The sequence below is a fragment of the Eubalaena glacialis genome, chromosome 4 (genome assembly GCF_028564815.1).
Source record: "Eubalaena glacialis isolate mEubGla1 chromosome 4, mEubGla1.1.hap2.+ XY, whole genome shotgun sequence".
Lineage (NCBI taxonomy): Eukaryota > Metazoa > Chordata > Mammalia > Artiodactyla > Balaenidae > Eubalaena > Eubalaena glacialis.
This window is the reverse complement of record NC_083719.1, coordinates 57,121,683-57,144,259: the sequence shown is the minus strand read 5'-3', so window position 1 is coordinate 57,144,259 and position 22,577 is coordinate 57,121,683. Positions and strand designations below refer to the sequence as shown.

Below are 22,577 nucleotides of genomic sequence, written 5' to 3'. Positions count from 1 at the left end.
AATATTGCTAATATTGGCCACTGCTAATATTGCCTTATAGCATGTTCTTTGTCTGCCCTTCTCAAATGATGAGTACTTCCAATATGTATCTCAGGCCTTTTAAATACTCACGCATGGGATCTACTGGATGGAATCTTAGTGGGGATAAGATAGCTTATCAAGAGTGCTTAGAAATAAAAACAGTAATTTTTTTTTCAATTTCTTCCCTAAGAATTTATCCCAAATATATGAACGAATATTCCCAATTTTTAAAGACCGATGTTCCCTGATGCAAGAACAAGAACAATGGAAACAATCTAAATGTCCATCATTAAGGGCTTGGTTAAAAATAAATTACAGTTGGGAATTCCCTGGCAGTCCAGCAGTTACAACTCTGCGCTTTCACTGCTAGGGCCCAGTGTTCAATCCTTGGTCTGGGAACTAAGACCCTGCAAGGATCTTATTTTTGGATGCAGCACAGCCAAAAACAAACAAACAAACAAATTAAGTAAAGTTGAAAAAACAAAAACCCCTCTAGGTGTAAAACACATAAAGCACATTTCCATTTAAGATAAAAATAATGAGATTCCTAGCCACAGCAATCATAGAAGAAAAAGAAATAAAGGAATCCAAAATGGAAAAGAAGTAAAGCTGTCACTGCAGATGACATGACACTCTACACAGAAAATCCTAAAGATGCTACTAGAAAACTACTAGAGCTCAACAATGAATCTGGGTAAAAAGTTGCAGGATACAAAATTAATACACAAAAATCTCTTGAATTCCTATACACTAACAATGAAAGATCAGAAAGAGAAATTAAGGAAACAATCCCATTTACCATCGCATCAAAAAGAATAAAATACCTAGCAATAAACCTACCTAAGGAGGCAAAAGACCTGCACTCAGAAAACTATAAGATACGGATGAAAGAAATCAAAGATGACACAAACAGATGGAGATATATACCGTGTTCTTGGATTGGAAGAATCACTAGTGTCAAAATGACTATACTACCCAAAGCAATCTACAGATTCAATGCAATCCCTATCAAATTACCGATAACATTTTTCACAGAACTAGAACAAACACTTTTACAGTTTGTATGGAAACACAAAAGACCCTAAACAGCCAAAGCAATCTTGAGAAAGAAAAATGGAGCTGGAGGAATCACGCTCTCTGACTTCAGACTATACTACAATGCTACAGTAATAAAAACAGTATGGGGCTTCCCTGGTCGCACAGTGGTTGAGAATCTGCCTGCCAATGCAGGGGATATGGGTTCGAGCCCTGGTCTGGGAAGATCCCACATGCCATGGAGCAACTGGGCCCATGAGCCACAATTACTGAGCCTGCGCGTCTGGAGCCTGTGCTCCGCAACGAGAGGCCACGATAGTGAGAGGCCCGCGCACCGCAATGAAGAGTGGCCCCCGCTTGCCACAACTAGAGAAAGCCCTCGCACAGAAACGAAGACCCAACACAGCCATAAATAAATAAATAAATAAATAAATTTAAAAATGGTCCACATCAAAAAATAAAAAACCAAAACAAACCAAAACAAACAAACAAACAAAAAACAGTATGGTACTGGCACAAATACAGAAAAATAGATCAACGGAACAGGATAGAAAGTCCAGAGATAAAACCACGCACCTATGGTCACCTAATTCATAACAAAGGAGGTAAGAATATACAATGGAGAAAAGATACTCTCTTCAATAAGTGGTGCTGGGAAAACTGGACAGCTACATGTAAAAGACTGAAATTAGAACACTCCCTAACACCATACACAAAAGTAAACTCAAAATGGATTAAAGACCTAAATGTAAAGCCAGACACTATAAAACTCTTAAGAGGAAAACACAGGCAGAACACTCTATGACGTAAATTGCAGCAAGACTTTTTTGATCCACCTCCTAGAGTAATGAAAATAAAAACAAAAACAAAAGGGATCTAATTAAGCTTAAAAAAGCCTTTATACAGCAAAGGAAAGCATAAACAAAACAAAAAGACAACCCCCAGAATGGGAGAAAGTATTTGCAAACGAAGCAACCAACACGGGATTAATCTCCAAAATTTACAAACAGCTCATGCAGCTCAATATCAAAAAAACAAACAACCCAATCCAAAAATGGGCAGAAGATCTAAACAGACATTTCTCCAAAGAAGACATACAGCTGGCCAAAAAGCACATAAAAAGATACTCAACGTCACTAATTATTAGAGAAATGCAAATCAGAACTACAATGAGGTATCACCTCACACCAGTCAGAAATGGCCATCATCAAAAAATCTACAAACAAATGCTGGAGAGAGTGTGGAGAAAAGGGAACCCTCCTACACTGTTGGTGGGAATGTAAACTGGTACAACCACTATGGAGAAGAGTATGGAGGGTCCTTAAAAAACAAAAATAGAGCTACCATATGATCCAGCAATTCCACTCCTAGGCATATTATCTGGAGAAAACCATAATTTGAAAAGATACACGCACCCCAGTGTTCACTGCACTATTTACAATAGCCAGGATGTGGAAGGAGCCTAAATGTCCATCAACAGAGGAATGGATAAGGAAGATGTGGTATTTATATACAATGGAATATTACTCAGCCATAAAAAAGAATGAAATAATGCCATTTGCAGCAACATGGATGGACCTACAGACTGTTATACTGAGTGAAGTCAGTCAAAGACAAATATCATATGATATCACTTATATATGGAGACTAAAAATATGGTACATATGAACTTATTTACAAAACAGAAAGAGGGATGTAGAAAACAAACTTATGGTTCCCAGGGAGGAAGGGGGACAGGGATAAATTGGGAGATTGGGATTGACATATACATACCATTATATATAAAATAGATAACTAATAAGGACCTACTGTATAGCACAGGGAACTCTACTTAGTAAATACTCTGTAATGGCCTACATTGGAAAAGAACCTAAAAAAGAGCGGATATGTGTGTGTGTGTGTGTGTATATCTATGTATATATGTATGTGTATATATATATATATAAACTGATTCACTTGCTGTACATCTGATACTTAACACAACATTGTACATCAACTATACTCCAATAAAAACTATTAAAAAATTAGATTACCTATACAATAACTTATATACACAGACTATCTAGGAAGGCTATACAATAAACTGCTGTCTTCAGAGAGGTGAGTGAGTAGGCTAAAAAGGGACGGTATCCATCTTCTACTTTATTTCTAAATGGTGTGACATTTTCCAATAAGCCTACATTCAGTATTTGTATTCCTTTTAATAAAAGAGATGACAGTGTTTAAAATATAAAAACAGTAAACTTAAAGGAATTAATCCAAAAGAAATAAATCAAAAAGGAAAAAAAGAGCTCTACCGACAAGGTTATCATAGTCTGATAAAAAGTTTGGAAGTTTAAATTCTAACTTCTTAAGACATTAAGAACTTAAACTTCCAATAAGAAAATAAATAAATCAGAATATTATATCTAATCTGAAGTATTATGTTGTCACCAGAAGGGAACCATGTCTGTAAACACGGAATTACAGGTATACTGAAATATTTATGATGACTAGTTAAAAAAAAAAAAATCAAAACATGTTAAGTAAAGGTCAAAATACTAATTTCAGTTCCTCTTGTAGCTATGATGGTTTTATCTTGGACAGCTTTCTTAAACTTTGATTTGTTTCCTCACTGTCCAATCATACACACTGAAATGAGTCTACTGAGGACAAAAGGTATGAGAATACTTTGGAAACACATAACAATGTCCACAGTCCACTGCTTCAAAATTCTACCTTTCATCGTTCTGGGGGGCGTGGAAAAAGTGTGAATAGGCAAAAGAAACTCATACTCGTGAGTACCAGCTGTGGGGTTATTAATAAAGCACCTTCTTAATAACCTAGTGAGAAAAGTATTATGATCCCTATTTTACAGATGAGTAAACTAAAGCTCAGAGAGTTTATATTATTTCCACAAGACCATAAATGTTAAGTAAATTTCCTTTCTTTACCCCAGATGTAAAAATCTCTGTCCACGTTAATGTCCTCAGTGTTTGTTGTGGCCTTACTTCAAATAGTTACATGCTTTAACACACACTAAATAAATATGTATGAAACCAATTTTAAGCACACCTCTACTTTCAATGAGGTAATTTTGCAAGCCCTCATTAACCAAAGGAATACTAATAGTAAAAAGGAAGCAGTGGGATTTCAAATTTGTAAAAAGGAAAATATGAGCCACCCAAACTTTCATGTTCAAAGTCCTTCTAAATTCTAAAATAGATTAACGGTAGTAATTCAACATTATAGCTAGTACACCATAACTAGATAAAATTATAACACACAGAACCATACTGTGTAAGTTACAGGAATCTTGCAAGACAACCAAGTCCATTTGGATCACCAACAGTTAAATCATTTATGATCTTTGTCAATAATTTCACGAAAATGATGAGGATGGATGGCAGACCATAAAATATTGAAGAGTTCACCTGAGGTGAGGTAAAGAAGTAAAGACAGTGAGCCCCATCTATTCTTTCAATCTTTTTAAGATGAAAGAAACTGCAGCAAGTTAAAAAGTTAAGGCAGCAGAGAGGGAAAAGTTTAAAGAGAGAATTTATCTATCTGATAGAGTGAGGTCCCTAAGGGTAAGAAAAAAATTATGCTATCCAAGACCATAAATAGAAAGCCTGGTTAGGAAGAAGACAATTCACACGAAAATGTATCTGTAAGTTTTGGGCAAAATGTGAAGGGTCACCTGTTTTCCCTACAAAGCAGAAGTGCTCAAAATGAACTTCAGAAGAGTGATAAAGGTATCAAATAGTTGCTCTGGTGAATGGAAGATAAAAGCTGATCTGGAACAGGAAAAATTGGCAGATTGTATGAAAGGTCCACTTGATGTTGAAGACCATGGATTTCTACAGCCACCAATCCTCCTGGCAGTGTAACTTTTCCCAACAGTATTTAAGAAGTAGCAAAGACAGTTCGATTAATCCAGAGCAGGGGGCAGCTGGAGGTTTATGGTCAGTACTGTTGATTTGTGGATGATATCTGTGCCAGATAGAGAAAGAGTATGAAGATGTACAGGAAATAAGGGACTGATAAGGCGGGGCAAGTCAAAAAGTGAGGTAGGAAAGAGATATTGGAGTTAACTGTGACCACGTGGAGATATGGCATGTGTCTGACAAATTCCAATCATACAAAGCAGACCATTATTTTTGAACAAATCTAATCGTTAAGAAACTTTCTCCTGAAGCTTCATGTAGAAAACAAGAAGAGAATTTTAATGCAACATCATGGAAAGGCAATGATGTTAATACCAACAATGAATGTTTACTGAGTACTTAAGTATATGCCAAGCACTGGGTTAGTTGTTTTACATGGATTAATTCATAAATAAGCCCCAGGAGATATTAATGTACAAGAATAAAGGTGGGAAAAAACCAAAATAATTCAGGGGAAAAAAAGAAGACCCGTTCTACCAGATAACAAAATATATTAGCAAATGTTCAATAATCAATAGAGCATAGTACTGGCTAAAAAAAAAAAAAAAACAGAAAAAGGAAAAGGAAAAAAAAAGAATACACGACACAGCCCAGAAAGATAAAAGAATTTAACCTTACTCTTTACTACATTAATGCTTTCTATGTGAATTCATTTTAATAAGAAAGATCTCATCACATTAACAATTTTGATTCCTCAGCAAACATTTTTTGCTCATACTAAACAAGAATCTGGTTAACAGATCTAGGAAAAACAAGTTCTTTTACTGTGTTTTTAATCTCAGGATCAGACTGATGTTGATATTTTCCCATCCTCACAATACATTATTTGAACCAAAAATAAAAGCAGTCTTGTTTAATCTAAAAATGGTTCCCAAACCAGTGGTTTGGAAGACATATAAATCAAATCCATTTATCACTGGAATGGGTTGTTTAATGTTTGCACACAGCACAACTAAATGGGAACTGCTGATCTTTTAGCCTGCTACCAAGTTCTTGGTTGCTTACCAATGTTTAGATTTTATTAGGGTAATGAAAGAGACCACCAACCTATAACTGTTCTTATCATCTCCCAGTGTTAAAGCTTAGGTTTTCATTAATAAAATCTCTTCAGTTTTATAAGAATTAATGTCTGTTTATATGACTTTTAGAATTATATGATCCTATGGTAAGAAACAAGCATATTATAAAAATGGAATCACAAATCAGGGAGAAGAGAATAATTAATATATGTATTTCCTAAGGGAGGAAAAAATCCATGTAGCACATCACCTTGCACTTTCCTCCCAAATAAATTCTAGATTGACTGGAATAAAACATAGGTGGCATTGTTTTCTCAGTAGGGAAAGAATTTTATTGGAAAAGAAAAACAACTTAACTGACTACATGAAAATGAGAATATCCAAGTATCCTAACTTCTGAAAAAAATGTGACTCCACTAATACTACAACATATTAAAACAAATGGTTTTGTTTTTTGCTCATCCAGAGGGCTAAGATTGGAAAAATTATGATTAATGGATTGCAAAAGTTGTGACAAGATGGGACCCTGCTGGTGGGGTGTAAACTGGTATAACTTCCCTAGAGAACAATGTGGAATATTTATGAAGATGCTTTAAAATGCTCAGGCCCTTTGTCCTTGGCAAAAATCACTTCTAAGAATTCTACTTGAAAGAAATCACTACTTATGGACAAAGAAAGATGCTCAGTCCAGGATTACTTGTGAGTTAAAAAAAAAAGGGCACACAACTAAACATTAAACAATAGAAGAAGAGTCGATTATATATATATGGTACACAAACCATGATGGAACAGTACTCAAAGTTTAAAGACCAATGACATGGAGGAAAGTGCACAACCTATAATAACTGAAAAGAGCCAACCACAAAATAGTAAAATCAAAAATGTAAGCATTAACTATAGCCAGATGCCATGTACATACGACCAAATTTATTTCTTCCCCAAACACTCTGAATATATCACATTTGGTATATGGTACTATCACAGAAAAAAACATTAAAAGACAACACACCAAAAATACTAACAGTGATGACTCAAGGGAGTGGAAATACAAGACATTTTAAGTTTTCTACATTTTAATTTTCTTTTATGAGCCTGTATTTTCTTTATTTTCAAAAGAACATGAGCATTACTTTTAAAAGTAACTGACTTTAATATATGAAATCATTATGTTGTACACCTAAAACTAATACGCTGTTTTATATCAAATTCAACTTATCTCAATAAAACTGGAAAAAATATATTAAAAAAATAACTGATTTAACAGCATTCACTGGGTTAAAAACAGGCTTAACAATAGATTAACCAAAAATTGCATAGCATCACAACTAGTAGGAAATCCATGAGACCCCATAGTCAAATTATAAGATTATAAAAAATTGTGCCATGGATTATCCAAAATTAGTTATAATTCAGCACAAACCACCCTCATGTAATTTAGAAAACAAAAGTAACTGCTTCTTCAAAAATGTCTTTACTTATAGCATCGGTAAAATTAAGTCTTACTTCTTTAGAACTTCATTACCTGATGGCATAAGAATGTAACCTAAAAATATGAAAATGAGGAATCACTGCTAAATTTAACAACAAGGGAGTATTTGTAAGAAGGTACACTTACTTGGGAAGATGCCTTATGAGTACATCTTTGCATATTGGTTGCTCAGCCAAAGTGAGCCAAAATTCACAGGCTTCTAAAGCCACATTTTCATCTTGATCTTGGGTTCTCTGCAGCATGTACTGTAAACAAAGGAGGCTTAGTATTAATCAGTTTAAATCATACAATTAAAATAAACCTAATTTAATTTCAGCAAGTTAACGGTCCTTTGCTATGGGCCTTGCACTTTTACAGTGGTTCTCGACTTAGGCTTTGTATTTTTTAAAAAAAGCTTCCTAATCAATTCTAAAAAGCAGCCAAACTTAAGAACTACTGTTTTAGAATGTTGCCTAATGTAAAGTGTCCAATTCATGTTTATCTGCTTCTATATAGGTGTATACTGTTTCATGAAACCACTGAGATTTTTAAAAAGTATTAATATTCAAATTGTCTTCATAGATGCATCAAAATAAAAAACACCATTAAACCATTCATAAAATGGACAATCTTTTTTATAACATAACTACCCAAACTGTCTCTTATAATTACAATTACCCCTTGAACAGTGAGGAGGTTGGCATGCCAACCCTCCAAGCAGTCAAAAATCCACCTATAACTTATAGCCAACCTTCTATATATACGGTTCCTCTGTAACCAGTTCCTCATCTGCAGATTCAACCAATCTTGCGTTGTGTAGTACTGTAGTACATATTTAGTAAAAAGAAATCTGGGTATGAGTAGACCCATGAAGTTCAAACCTGTGTTGTTCAAGGGTCAACTGTATATACTTCCACATATTTAAAAAGATATATACATATTATACAATTACAAAAATTAATTTTTTTTAACTTGGAAAAAAGTGGTGACATTTCTTTGTCAACTCTAATTTCTAGTTGCCAACAAAATAGGTTTATCATGTCCTTCATGTCCTTTGAACATACCAAGCCAAATCCACTCTTAAGTTGGAGGAACAATCTGATCTCCAAATCTATCCAAATCTACCCCTCTTTTAAAAACCTAACATACCAGGAATTCCCTGCAGCCCAGTGGTTAGAACTTGGCGCTCTCACTGCCAGGGCCCTGGCTTCAATCCCTGGTCAGGGAACTAAGATTCCGCAAGGTGCACAGCACGGCCAAACCCCCCCCCAAAAAAAACCTTACATGCAAAAACAAAATAAACATAATCAAAGGCATGAATTCCCAATGTACCTGGGACTGAATCTGGGGTCAAGTGATGAATTCTTGAATGAAACATCTCACACGACAAAATACAGCAACACAACTGTTGTGACAGGCTAGCCCCTACCATGTCCTACTACTATGCTGGGTATTGCTGAAGAAAGAATTGTAGCCTTGTAAATTAGGTTCCCCAGCTGTGACATGGCAAATGATTAAATGTCTTTCTTAACTTTCTGGTTAACCCCAGACTCTCACTAAACTCTCAACCAACCCCACCTGATTCTTCTAAACACTTTACAGAGAGAATATCTTTATCAGAGAGAATGTCATTTATCCCCATCTTTTGCTGCTACATATCTTTATCACTACAACTATCTTTCCTTATGTTTTAGAAAAGGAGTTGCTGAACATCATGAACGCTAGCCTTCTTCTAACTGGTCTTAGATGCCATCCTTTAAGTACAACTATATTCAGCAATATGAAAATTAGGTATGACTGTAGCAATAATGAGTATTGCCCAACAAATTACTTTGTCCTAATAATAATTATATGTTACTATGTATTCCTTCCTTTAATTACAGCTATCTGTGCTCAACATACTTACAATATCCTAGTAAAATTATTTTAATCACATAAGGACTGAAAGAGAGCCTTTTAAAATCTAAATGGTCTGCTAGAACTCACTATAATGGTTATGTATTTTCTATTCAGAAATTGTTATCACTGTTACCATGAATCAAAAGTTGATCAGATCAATTTACCAGTTAACGGGTCGAAAACAAACTTGGCCTAACCCATATCTAATAAATACAAATAATCTAAATATTTCCTAGTTACACTGGTTAAAAGCTATCTACTCCTTTAAACAACTTTCCCCTCCATAACATCTTATATCTCATGAAAGAAAAATCGCCATAAAGATAATTTTTAACTTCAAGATGATCATAACTAATTTTTATAGTCCCCCCCAACAAATGTGACAAATAAATTGGAAGACAGTGGTTTCACACTATACGTTTTGTGCTCAAGATTTTTCTTGAGGGGAAGATGAGGAGAAAGCCTTTAAATTGCTTGTATTACCTCAACTATATTATGCATGTGAGGAAGCAGGCGATCCATTCGAACTTCAAGCAACATCACAAGTGCCCGGCACACATTTTTCCGTACCTCTGGTTCTTCATCACCAGCCAATGCAAAGAGATTCTATTGCACAAGAAGTATTTTCTTCTAGTTAAGTATTCCAACATACTAGAAAGGTTTATACATAATAAGCAATAATCTGCAAGGTGGCAACATTTAAAGAAACCCTAAGAAGATATTGTACAAATAAAGGCTTATGAATTAACTGGCCCTACTAATACTTTATAGCGTTAGATTATAAAATAAGACAGACGCAGGATGATAACTGCCAAAAATTATGATTTTGGTAAATGATCTAAAGCCATTTTTCAGAGTATGAGTGGTTGCATCTTGAAGTAATCTTTAGTTTATGAGAATAAAACCATGTCATTAGGACATAGGAGCATTCACCCAGATCACCCAGAATTAGAGATAATCATTAAAATACAGTTTGATTTACTCTTCAAAATTACTGTCTGTTAAGAGATTATTCCTACCAACACTGATTCTTAACAGGCATACATTCTATAAAAGCACCAACAATTGGGAAATACATACTGAGCTTCCAACAACGTGACCCTAGACTGCTTTCGTTCAGAGTCAACTATTGAAAAAATAGTAATAGTAGCAATCGATCTTATGCTGTTAAATTTCTCAACAAGGTTTAAAAAAAAAGTCGGAATGAACAATACTGTTTCAATTAACCTTCTCAACTCCAAGATGCTGCTACTCAATTTTACAAGTTTGGACATTATATAACTTGCTAGCAAGTGGGGGAATCTGAATTTGGTTTTCACGAAATCATGGGTGAGTCCACACTCATTTCATTATACCAACAAGCCTCCACTAGAAAAAGCTGTCTCTTGCAGAGGTTCAAGTGGAGATGTCAGAAGTAAAAACAATTAAGCCTTCCCTATCTCACTCCTGAGGTTTTACTTTATTTACACACAACATACACACACATACTGAAAGCAGTAAAAAGATGATTAAAATAATTAAGTAAAATCCAATGTGTTCCATTGTCTCTTCCCAGGACCACAGAAACATCTCCAAAGAGATGAACCTGAAATCATATTACAAGAAATGGGTAAGACGATGGAAAAATTTAAATATCAAATGCGACAATATGTGAAGTATTGTTGTAGCATTTTTAAAACTTTCATTTCTCCAAGTCCTGCCTCTACTTCTGAGGCTTTCAAAACTCTGTAGTTGCTCTTTTAATTTTACACAGTAAGAATACGGTTTTTCCAGCAGGTGCTGCTTACATAAATCCTTTGTGAAATTTGACATTGTCTTAAGTATGAATACCCAGCTTTGCCAAGGTATGTTATAGCCAAGTATTAGTAACCAATACACTTTTCATCAGTACCGTCACACGTAGCAGGCATGATTTCAGCCCCTGATAAAAACACTGGTGACTGAAGAAAACTAACCAGTTACTGATTTAGCAAATAGTTACTGAGAGCCTACCATGTGTCAGGCGCCTCCTCTGGAGGTTTACTACTCTTACAGGATGAAGAACTGGGTGAATCTTATTGGATTACCAAGTAGCAGAGAAGTGTTAATATGGTATTTAACACTAATGGAAAATATTATTAAATGTCAGGAAACGTTCTTGTTCCACTTGCTGAGTATGGCCCTGTGGAATTTTTATTTTCAGAAAGAATTTATTTTATTCTAAATTATATTTCTGTGTAAGATGCTGGTATGTCTATTACTGTTCTCTTTAATAAGCCATGAGAGAAGAACACTAAGAGGGAATACTATTATAATTACAATAAAAACTACTACTGCTTCTAAAAATAATAGCAGTAGCTAGCATGTGGAGTGCTTACTTTGTAGCAGGCACTGTTCCAATTTATTTTTAGCCAATACCTTTTAAACAATCCAACAAGGTAAGTCTATTATTAGCTTTATTTTACAAAAACTGAAAATACCAGTTAAATAAGGTGTCCAAGGTTAACAAGCTACTAAGCTGTGGAGCTGGGATTTGAACACAGGCAGTCTTACTCCAGACTTCTAATACTGTCCACTACCCTCTATACCAAACTAGACTGAAAACACCTTGAAGCATAAAATTTCTTTATGTATCCTTAGCACCAAGCACAGTGCCTGAGTCACAGTAAGTATTCAGTAAAATGTATTTAAGATGCATGTTTTCATTTCAATTTTCAAATGGTTTGAGGATTCTAATGGCTACTACTTGTAGTCTATTGGTAAAAGATGTTTAGAAAGAAGCTTGTCAATTTAAGTGATGAGAAAAAAAAGACATAATTTCCCCCCCTTCTTTCTTGTAATTTCCCAACAGGAATACCAGCAATATGGTCTCTGAAGGACTTTTTTTTTTTTCAAAGAAGAGCTGAAAAGGAATAGACTATTTAAATTTCATTTGATGAAAATAAAAGCGAAGTGCTTAAGGAACTTTAATAATCCTTTCACAATCGCTGTTATCAAGCAGAAGTTCTGAAAAGAAATTCTACTGCTTAGGGTTCAATGGCCAAAAAACTATGCTCCTGTTGTCTTTCTGCTTTTATCAAAAAGTTAAAAAGTACCATTAGAAATGCACGCTGAGCTTTAACAGCCAATTTTCCCCCCTGAAACTTCTCATTTTACACTGAAAACCAATGGAAAAATAGAAGTACTATCCTTTTCATTTACACCTTCAGATTCTTTATCATATTAAGTTTATTCAACCTCTTCATGTTTCTAACATCACAGACAAGCTGGGAGATTTAATTTCCATATGCAATTTGAACAGTATATTGAGGTAGAAATTTTTATAATCAAGATATTAAACACACACATACCATAATCAATGTTTGCACAAGTAGAAAACTCAGTGAGAGGAAAAGCAGTTTTATTTTCAGTTAACGAGAATCACAAAGTTTATACTGTACCCAATATTAATACTATCAGAAATAATTTAAATATTGACAGCTCATAATTATAAATTATCGTATTTATAAAATAAAACTACATGCAATGAACAGTTTCTAACCTCCTCAAAAATAAGGTGGGGTTGGGGGAGGACAAATCTTACCTCAATAAAGGAATCAATGTGCAACATCAGAGCTTGCGTTCTACTGATGATAAACTGATTGACACAGGCAACAGCATGAGACCTAGAAACAAAATTCAAAATACACTCATTGAAGCTCTGTTCCATTTACAGAAGACTGGCAAGAATTTAAACGTTCCTCCATAAAAATATTACAGTGTATGTACAGCCATACGTGCACACGCGCACCCTAAAAAGAATGAGTCAAAACTCTATGTATTAAACATATTCTTCACATTCTTTCCGTGTTAAGTGAAAAATGCAGGTTGTGGAGCAATATGTTAATGCTACTAAGAAAGTGGAAAAGCATCTGGAAGGACATGTTCGCTCTCAAGAGTGGGAGGTTGGATGGGGACATAACGGGAATTTATTATTTTAGATTTAAAAATAATGGGTATGCATTCCTTCTGAAACTGAAAATGGGGACTGTTCTACAGCCTATGTGTTCTGACATACCTAATCTAATCCCATAGCAATTCTTAATGGCACTACTGTTAAAAATATACCCATAATCTAATCACTTACTACCTCCACTTCTCCTCTAGTCCAAACCATAATCTCCCAACGGGATTATGCCAACAGGCTCTAACTGGTTTCCCAATTTCCATTATGCAAAACCCCACTACCTGTTTGACACACATAAGATCACATAATATCCTTGTTCAGATTGCTCCAGTAGGAATCTACTTTTCCTGCCAAAAGTCAAAAGGTAAATATTTTAAGCTTTGTGGGCCACATAAGACCTCTGTGGCAGCTTTATTACCCACCCGCCCACTTCAACCTTTTAAAATATGAAATCATTTGTAGCTCGTAAGTCACGCCTGAATTTGGCCACACGGGTCACAGCGTGCCGATTACTGGCGTAAACACGCCCCTGTAATGTGCTACTCCCTACCCCTCTAGCTTCATTTCCTACCGTGCTACAAAATCGTTTTCTTCTGTCACTCTAAAAGGTTTCTTCCTAACTCCAGGGACTTTGTACTATTGTTCCCTCTTAAGTGATCTTGGCTTTGATCGTTCAGAAAAGCCTTGCTACTTTACTTTGTTCAGGGTTTCTGCACAATTGCTGCCTGTGACAAAGAATGTGCTACGTAACACACCTGTGAATCACTACCTAACCCCTTATGCTCGCTATTTTTCCACAGTATGTGTCAACCCCGACAAGCTCCGCCCCACACTGAATTTCAGCCTCACACAAAGGACTTTAAAAGCGTGACTGTTAACCATTATAAATGTAATGAACCATGTAGATGGTGGAGAAGTGTCATAGTCAATGAAAATTTCAGCAGAGTGACATTTCACAGGCTGTCATTAGAGGAGTAGATTTCAATGATCAAGTCCGCCTCTATGGAACAGCCAGTTATCTTCTGCCGATCGCAAAAATACTAGGTAGTGCAAAATAAGGGAGTGGTCAGGTTCGTATCAGAGTTTATAAATTAATTTAATATTGGCTATATAGATACCTTATTTTTGGACTACTGTGCTTGAAGAACTGTAAAAATTTAGGAATCATGATGTTGAGAGGACGATCTAAAACATCACTATCTAAAATCTCAGCAGAATCTTCACAAATCTTCTGAAGGGCACCAAATGCTCCCTGTAAAAGACATTTCAATGATTAGAATTAAAAATGAAGCCATTTTAAAAGCAAATTGAGGAATATTAACTAATTTGTATGGATTAATGTTCCCAGTCCGCATAAAACCTGCATCATAAAATCCATACATTTAATCATCAGCTATAAGAGAAATTTATTATACCACTGAGTTATTTAAAACCTCAGTTTAAATATAATGGTACATTTTAATTTTAGCATTAAATGTCTTAGAATTAGAATTTTGATCGTCAGGGACTGTAAATAATATCATCTAATTAAAAAACTTAACTTCTGAAGTATTCTTGCCAATTTTACGTCAACACTAATTTTTCTCTTATTAAATAGCAGTTTGTTAAAACAATGTAAAACTCTATGTTTACGTATAAGTGCATTTAACCATTGTACCACTTCTCTTTTTGAAGCACAAAAGGAGGTCTTAAATATCATCAAAAAATTATTTATATGTAAACCATTCATTGACAAAAGTTGTTAAAAGGGCAGGCAATTCAAATTGGCAATTTCCCCTACAACCACTTTACAACCAGGTGGCTTACCTAGAGAGCTCCTGTATATAATATCTAACCTACCAGTTACCTCAACCACCTACTTTACTCTGCTTATAATTCTATCAGCAGCACCTTGGGACTTATTCTCTACACTACAGGTTAATTTAAGAATACTGTATGACTTAGTAGCTCCACAATTTCATGATTATCAGTTTAAACTTTTTATTCTTGGAAAGTGCTTGCTTAAAATTTTGGCTTCCTTTTATGTTATCATTATACCAAAGCACTATTTAAATTTTAATCAACTGTTACCTGATGGCTAAATATTACTTTTATTTTAGTTTTTCTGTAACCTTCCAAGGCATTACTAGAAAATGTATATATGAGAATGCAAGATTGTTTTCTTTTTCTTTGAGGGAGGGAGAAGAGTGACTTTTTAAGACTCCTTTTTGTTAGCTTTCCCTCTCCCTGGTCCTCTCTTCCCCAAGTCGGATCTGGCAACAAAATGTTAAGTCAAAAAGACCACCTGATTCCTTTTTATTAGGTTATTTTTGCACCTGCCCTGCCTCCAAGCCTTGCTCTTTTTTGAGAGGGAGATAAGTCACTGCCTTGAGAGGCAAAACACCTAAAATGATTTCTATTTAAAACAGATTTCTATCCAAACTGGAAGCCTGATAATGAAAGAGATGGTTAAGGTACTCATTAAGTGAGAAATTATAGGAAAACAAATCCATACAGATTCCCTTTCATCTCCCCAAATAGAAAGGTTGCTACTGATTTGATCAGTGGCAAACAAGAGATTATAATTAATATATAATTAAAACTATACTACATATACCTCAGACATACCACACAACAAGAGGCACAAAAACAACTTAGAGACACTGAAAATGTACCCACAGTCTGGGAATTTGGTAAATTTAATTAAGCCCATCTTCGAAAGATACTACTTCACCTGATTAAGCTTGACAATTGCTCTGCTGATTACATATACACACACCCAAGAATAGTTTTAAAATACAAAAACAGAAGATATTTCCTTGTAGGAAATATAGTAAAGAGGTTTCATAACTTAACGGTCTTTAGACAGTGAGATACACGATCACTAACGTAAAACAAAAAGGTAACTTTAGGCTTCTAAGTTTTGAAGTTATATGTTTCAGAGGAATTATTTTTTCTCAATATTACTAATAAACATGAAAAGAAAAATAGAAAAATTATATATGAAGCAAAAATCCTTACCTCACAAGTGTTGTAATCTTCAGAATCCAACAGGCTACAGAGTTTTGGTAAGAGGTCAGGCCAATTCTGCAATTCTCCCTTGGAGGCTATAGTTGTAATCAAAATACCTTGAAAGAAAACACACCCCTTTAGGAAATCTGACTGCATTATATTAGATACTGCCTTGTGAACCACCACAAGCCAATGTGAGTGCTCACGTTTGCACGTTGGTGTGTGTGCACACGCATGCATGTGTGAGCGCACACACACACACACACACATACAGTTTAAATGTTCCAAATCAGTGTACGACTTGCAAACCATGTCAACAGTAACATTCACCAAGGATCACTGTATCACCACAGTACATCTGTGGAAACCCCAACATAAATCAGATCCATTTCTAATCTTGTTTTCCAACACTTCACCCTCTTTGTATTTTTAACAAGTACCTGCACAAAAGACTACAACCTGCTCTTCTCCAACAATACCAAGAATAGTTCTACTAATTAAAATTACCCCTATTTTATAAAAATTATATACAAAAGAGTATAAAGAAATACACCAAAATGTTATTAGCAGCACTTATCACTGGGTGATGAGTATGAGTCTGTTAGATTCAAACAAAAACACATAAAAGGGATAAGATCAGCTCTCTGACTTAACCTAGGACCAAAGCCATGACTCAGGGCAGGGAGAGAGAAAGTACATGAGCCATTAGCCCAGAACATTCCAAGGATGAATCACTGGCAAAGTGATTTTGGATCATGGAGGCTAGCGGCATAGGCTGACTGATCATGTCACTCTGACTGGATTATTTCAACTGTGTTGTGTGGCTTAGCTGTAATAGCTCAGGATCATGCAAATACAGAAATATGTATGTAACACAAAAATTTTGTATTTTTCTCTGCCTTAGTAAATTTAATATTAGTACCATAATGTAATATGCCTGGTGATTACAGATCTTTTAGAACCTTAATAAAGAGTATAAACTAACAGTAGGCAAATTATATGTAATTCAAAATACTACTCTGTAAAAAAAATTTAAAGGAAGAGAAAAAGTTCTCTCTTCATAGTTATTTTGAGAATTCAGTGAGATAGGCACACAAAATGCCAGGCATATAGTAAATACTCAATAATTATTATTGAACAGCAAATTCTACTGTCTGTGTATATAAATTCTCTTTGAGTTTTCCATTGTTAGTTTTGAGAAGGTTGCTCCCAATGGTAAAGAGTTAAAAAATGTAAAGAGTAAAGTTGTTAGCCAAGATTTACTCTCCACAAAAAAAATTAAATTATATGGTAAGGGTCTTAAAATGACAGCATTTTTAAGATATAACCCGTACAATTAAGTGGCCTTCTGGTAAGATCAAAAAGCAGCGAGACTAATAGTAGATCTGTTCCTTCTTGCCATGTATTCTTTCCTGAAGTTAAGACATGAAAGAATTGAGGGAAAGAGAAATTTCTGGATCTGCCTAAAGGAAACCAAACATGTCTTAAAACAAGCAATAATAAAAATTAAACACAAACTAAAACTTGGTACTAAGAGTCTGCTGACATTCATGACTTCTGCTGAGAGAATATTAAAGAATGTTGACAGACTGACAAATTCAAATTAACTTGGCCCCATATAATCTCATCCACTCTCAAAAAATATTCTAATGCCAACGCAGTTGCAAAAAGTGAAAAACTGTAATTCTCAGTGGACTCAACAAAGATGGGAGTGAAAACTGATGTGCTTGGCAATACCTATTAAAATTTTAAATGTTTAAAAAACACTCTGACCCAGTAATACTACTTCTACGAATGAATTCTATAGAAACTTTCTCACCTGTGTATGAAATACATAAAAGGATGTTCACTGAAATAATAAAATTACAAACCATACATTCTTTAACAAGGAGAAACAATTTTACACCTCTCTAATGGATTACCACACAGTCACTGAAATGTGGTCCTTCCCAGTACACTTCCTTGGCAAGATTTACCATATGTACTGTTAAGATTAAAAAATTTTTAAAAAGACTGGTATACACTCACCATCCTTTTTACCACTGTCAAGAGTCTGGTAGAAAATTAGGAGTATATGAGGGTCCATCAGAATAACCTAGGGAGACCCTTTCCTCAAAGTATAAATGCCCTCTACCTATCCTATTTAAAATCAGTGTTAATAATGGCAATGTTTAATATTTGGAGGGAAGTTACAGAGCCTCTGCTTTTTGAGTAAGAGATGAACTGGGTACTTTTCAAACCTACCATGAGACAAAATACACAAAAGCAAAGAACTTTTAATGAAAATGACTGACTCATTATGGAGGTTCTTAACTGAATTCCATTTAACCAACCTGCCAGATTAACAGAAGCTTTCCAGGTCCTTGTAAAACATAGCTGCTGAAACCTCACGGCATATGGAATCTACCCATTGGTGGGCTATTCTGCAGTACATGTCTATTTCTGCTTCTACCAGATGATGTGTGTGCTTACCCACACTCAGTTGTATTGGCTCCCAAACCTACTTATTCCAGTTACTATAAACTAAGCATTTTAACACAGTCTTTCATAAAATGGTGGAAAGTTGTTCTTTCACTGAAAACAAGTTGAACACTTAAAAGACTCAAAAATTACTGTAATTAGGTACAGACAAGGCAAATATGAATTAAAAACAAGGGGGGGATACAGTGAAAATCTAAGGTCCTACACGGAAGATGTTTTACAAAGAAGTTTTTCTTTACATGCAAAAGAAAGTGAAACTGTAAATTATACCCCATGTATGACACAAGGAAGACATAATTAAGGAACCCACAGAAAAAACAGTAGTCCTAGATTAATATCACTTGTTAATGCCCCACTGTAACCAACTTTGATTAAGCAACTACTAGTGAACCTGGTCTCACTGGATTAAGAGAGCTTTTAGTAACATTATTTCAAAAGCAGCGATGAAAAATTTTCCCCATCACAATTCAACATGAAATGGATGATAAAAATTCCTATGGAAATAGTCTGTCATGTCAGAAACCAACCCAGTTACAAACAGGATAAGCAAAATTGTAACAGATTACTTACCTACAGTAGCTCTAATCAAAGGAGAGGAGTCACCAATATTGTTTAAACATTCACTCTTAATAAAGTCTGTTACACCATTTGGGAAGTTCTGAAAGTGTGCTTTCACGTTATTCTTCAAAATGAGACCACTCAATGATCTTGTGGGTTCATCTGTAACGAAACAACAGCACTGAGTTTTAAAGTAGTTTTCATTTCAAAATATACCAAGAGTAAAGCAATTATACTTCAATAAAGATGTTTAAAAAAAAAAAAAACAAACAAAAAAAAAACAAAATATACCAAGAACGGTAACTTTAAAAATGTATTCAGAAACTGATTGTAACATTTCATTAATTTGCTATAACCAGGAAAAAAAATACCATAAATGATTATCCAAGGATTAGCTCCATGATTTATAGTTCAGGGTTTCTCAACCTTGGCACTATTGACATTTTGGGCCAGGTAATTCTTTGTTGAGGAGTGCTGTCCTGTGCACTGTGAGATGTTTAGCAGTACCACTGGCCATAGGTGCCAGTATTACCTCTCCAAGTTGTGACAACCAAAAATGTTTCCAGATAATGTCAAATGTCTCATTGGGCAGCGGGAAGGGGTGGGGGGAGGGACACACAAAACTGCACCTGGTTGAGAACCACTGATTTAATTTGAGTTAATTTAGTTTATATATGGCCAATGTACTCAAGCTTTATTGGAACCTGATATGAACATCAAATTACAGATCTGAAAGTATTAGTCACTAAAGATATCCTATTAAAAAATTAAGTGGACAAAGAACATATGGGATCACCTTCACATACAAATAACTGCCGTTCATTTATATCATGTTTTTCACTTGCCTCTGAGCTAAAAAAAAAAAAAAAAAAAAAAGGGGTTGGGGGTAAAACAATATTTAAATTTCCAGAAGTTTTTAAAAATTAGAATCTACATAAAAGAAGTTTAATCCGTAGATGGTACTAACAAATTTTCCAAGAACCAATTTAATATTAGAATATAACCAATGCTTTAACAATTGGCCTCATCACCAACAATATTAGCAACAGTTAACATTTTCTGAATGTTTATTAGGTACTAAACACTGCTAAGTGCTTTCCAAGTAGTTTGCATTTAATCCTCACAACCTCATGAGACAGGAATTATTATCTCCACTGCACAAACAAGGAAACTGAGGCCTTTACCAAAGTCACACAAGGCTACGAAGTGGGGAAGCCAAAACATCAACCTTAGGAGTCCAGCTCCAGAGCCTACACTCGATGCACGGTACAGGATCACCCTCCTCAAAGGGCTGGAAGACATGAACAGCTGGTGTACCGAACACAATATGCTGTTTCAGCACTCCTGTTTTACGTACTTTATTAAAAAATAAAACCACCCAAGCTTGTTCTAGCTAGTAGTATGCTCTCAAAGTCTGATTGGCGTTGAAATCTTCAGGGGTACAGGACAGGGGGAGGCAAAAAGATAGTGTTTCTTTGCATATAAACCCCATTCAAGCCATCACAGCAATATAGCCTACGAGCTTTTTATGTCACCCTCTAAAAATTTCTTCCTGGTTTCAATTACCATCATTCAATCAGTAACCTATAATGAAACAAAAACACTTCTAAATTCTCTTGAAAGTTTAAAACTTCCATAAAATAAATGAATAGATTTATTTAACTTTATAAATTTAACTTCTTCGAGCAAGAAGCTTTTTTGTCTTAAGTCAGCCATTAATAATTCAGTCATGTAATTTTAAATGGCATGTGTATTTGTTTATAAGAAATGCACTATATCATTTTTACAATTAAGATTACAAGATGAAGTTTTAAAAAAATCACGAGGTGAAATGATTTAAAATTAAAAACATAAAATATTTTATATCAAAATACTTATTTTAATTAAAAATATCCCCAGTCCCAAATTCATTTAGAAGGGCCAAAAATTAACCACATCCTCTTTTTAAAAAGACTACTTTACTAGGTCTCAATTCTCATCTGTAAAGTGAGGGAAGGAGATGAGCTGATCTCTGAGGTCTCTCCACATCTAAAATTTTACTCCATGATTCAGTGTAAACAAATTCACATGAGGAATGGCAAAAAGGTTCCTAAATAAATAAGCATTTTCATTTCAAGAATTTACTTATGTTCCTTCTCTAATATGGATGGCATCAATGCTAATTTTTTTAAATAGAAACCTAGATATAGCAAACTTGTGTCCCAAATAAATGAATAAACACAGGAAGAAATACCAAGTATTACATAAAATCCTTTCCAACATTTTGTGGTTTTGTAATTAATAGGTCTTTTGGGAGGCAGTTACACACCCAACCTCTCTTGCTGCTATTTGAATTGTAAGTTTGTCTGCTTTTAAAAATACTTCTGATGTATCCTCATAGCCCAAAAAAGTTTTAAGAAAGAGTATAATATTATACCAATCTTAATATTTGGAATTCAGGATGAGGACATGACAGAATAGATGACTTGGTGAAAACAAACTTAAATTTTTCAAATTAAACAATATAGTTTAGAAAAATTCATTTACTAAATCTTTAAGTCCTTCTAGAATTATCTGATTACAACTACGATGTGGGAAAAATAAAATTTCTATATTAAGAAATAACACATCACATTAATGTATATTTATCAAACTAGGAATATTAATTGCTGAATGTAAAGATATGTTGAAGGACTTTCTAGTTTCTTAAAATTTAAATTTAGAAATTTAAGAAGTTTCTCTTACATGCCTCAATCACAAATTAAAATCCCTAAAATTAACTAGAAAATTTGAAAATAATTCAAAATAAATCATTATACTGTGCATGAATTATTAAAATCTGAATAAATACAAGATTAGTGAGATTTTAAGGCCATTAACCCACTCGCTAGTGCTTGGAGTTGAAACCTTATGGACGGTCTGGTAGGCTAACACAGGCATTTTGTAGCTGAAAAAACCAAGAGAGGTGAAATGAGTGTCAGAGTCTAAGACTTATTTCTCAACTCCAAGTGTAGTAGTTTTTACTAATTGCACTATGGCTTCTGAAAGGGTATGGTGCTTTCATTTAGAGGCCAGCCAGTTGCTCAAAAAATACTTGAGTGCGTTCTGGGTGTCTGACAATGTTCCAGGAAGGGAATACTCAAATAACTCTACGAAGAACACCTCTCACTACAATGTAAGTGCCACGAGGGCAGATTCTCATTTATTTTGTTCACTTTTATTTTCCCTGAGCGAGCAAACTGCCTGGCAAAGAAGAGGTGTTCAATAAATACTTG

At 34.7% G+C, this 22,577-nt stretch overlaps 1 protein-coding gene across 5 annotated transcripts in view; it reads right to left on the bottom strand.

Annotated features, from left to right (window-relative positions):
• The window catches only part of TNPO1 (transportin 1), an 87,149-nt gene that overhangs the window by 27,265 nt on the left and 37,307 nt on the right, over positions 1-22,577 (bottom strand). For all 5 annotated transcript variants that reach the window (XM_061189343.1, XM_061189344.1, XM_061189345.1 and 2 more), the window contains 6 exons: positions 19,336-19,485; positions 16,294-16,400; positions 14,412-14,545; positions 12,931-13,012; positions 9,852-9,974; positions 7,617-7,735 (listed from right to left, as the gene is read on the bottom strand). In XM_061189343.1, coding sequence (XP_061045326.1) covers positions 7,617-7,735; positions 9,852-9,974; positions 12,931-13,012; positions 14,412-14,545; positions 16,294-16,400; positions 19,336-19,485 — 715 coding nt within the window. The remainder of the gene's footprint in view (positions 1-7,616; positions 7,736-9,851; positions 9,975-12,930; positions 13,013-14,411; positions 14,546-16,293; positions 16,401-19,335; positions 19,486-22,577) is intronic.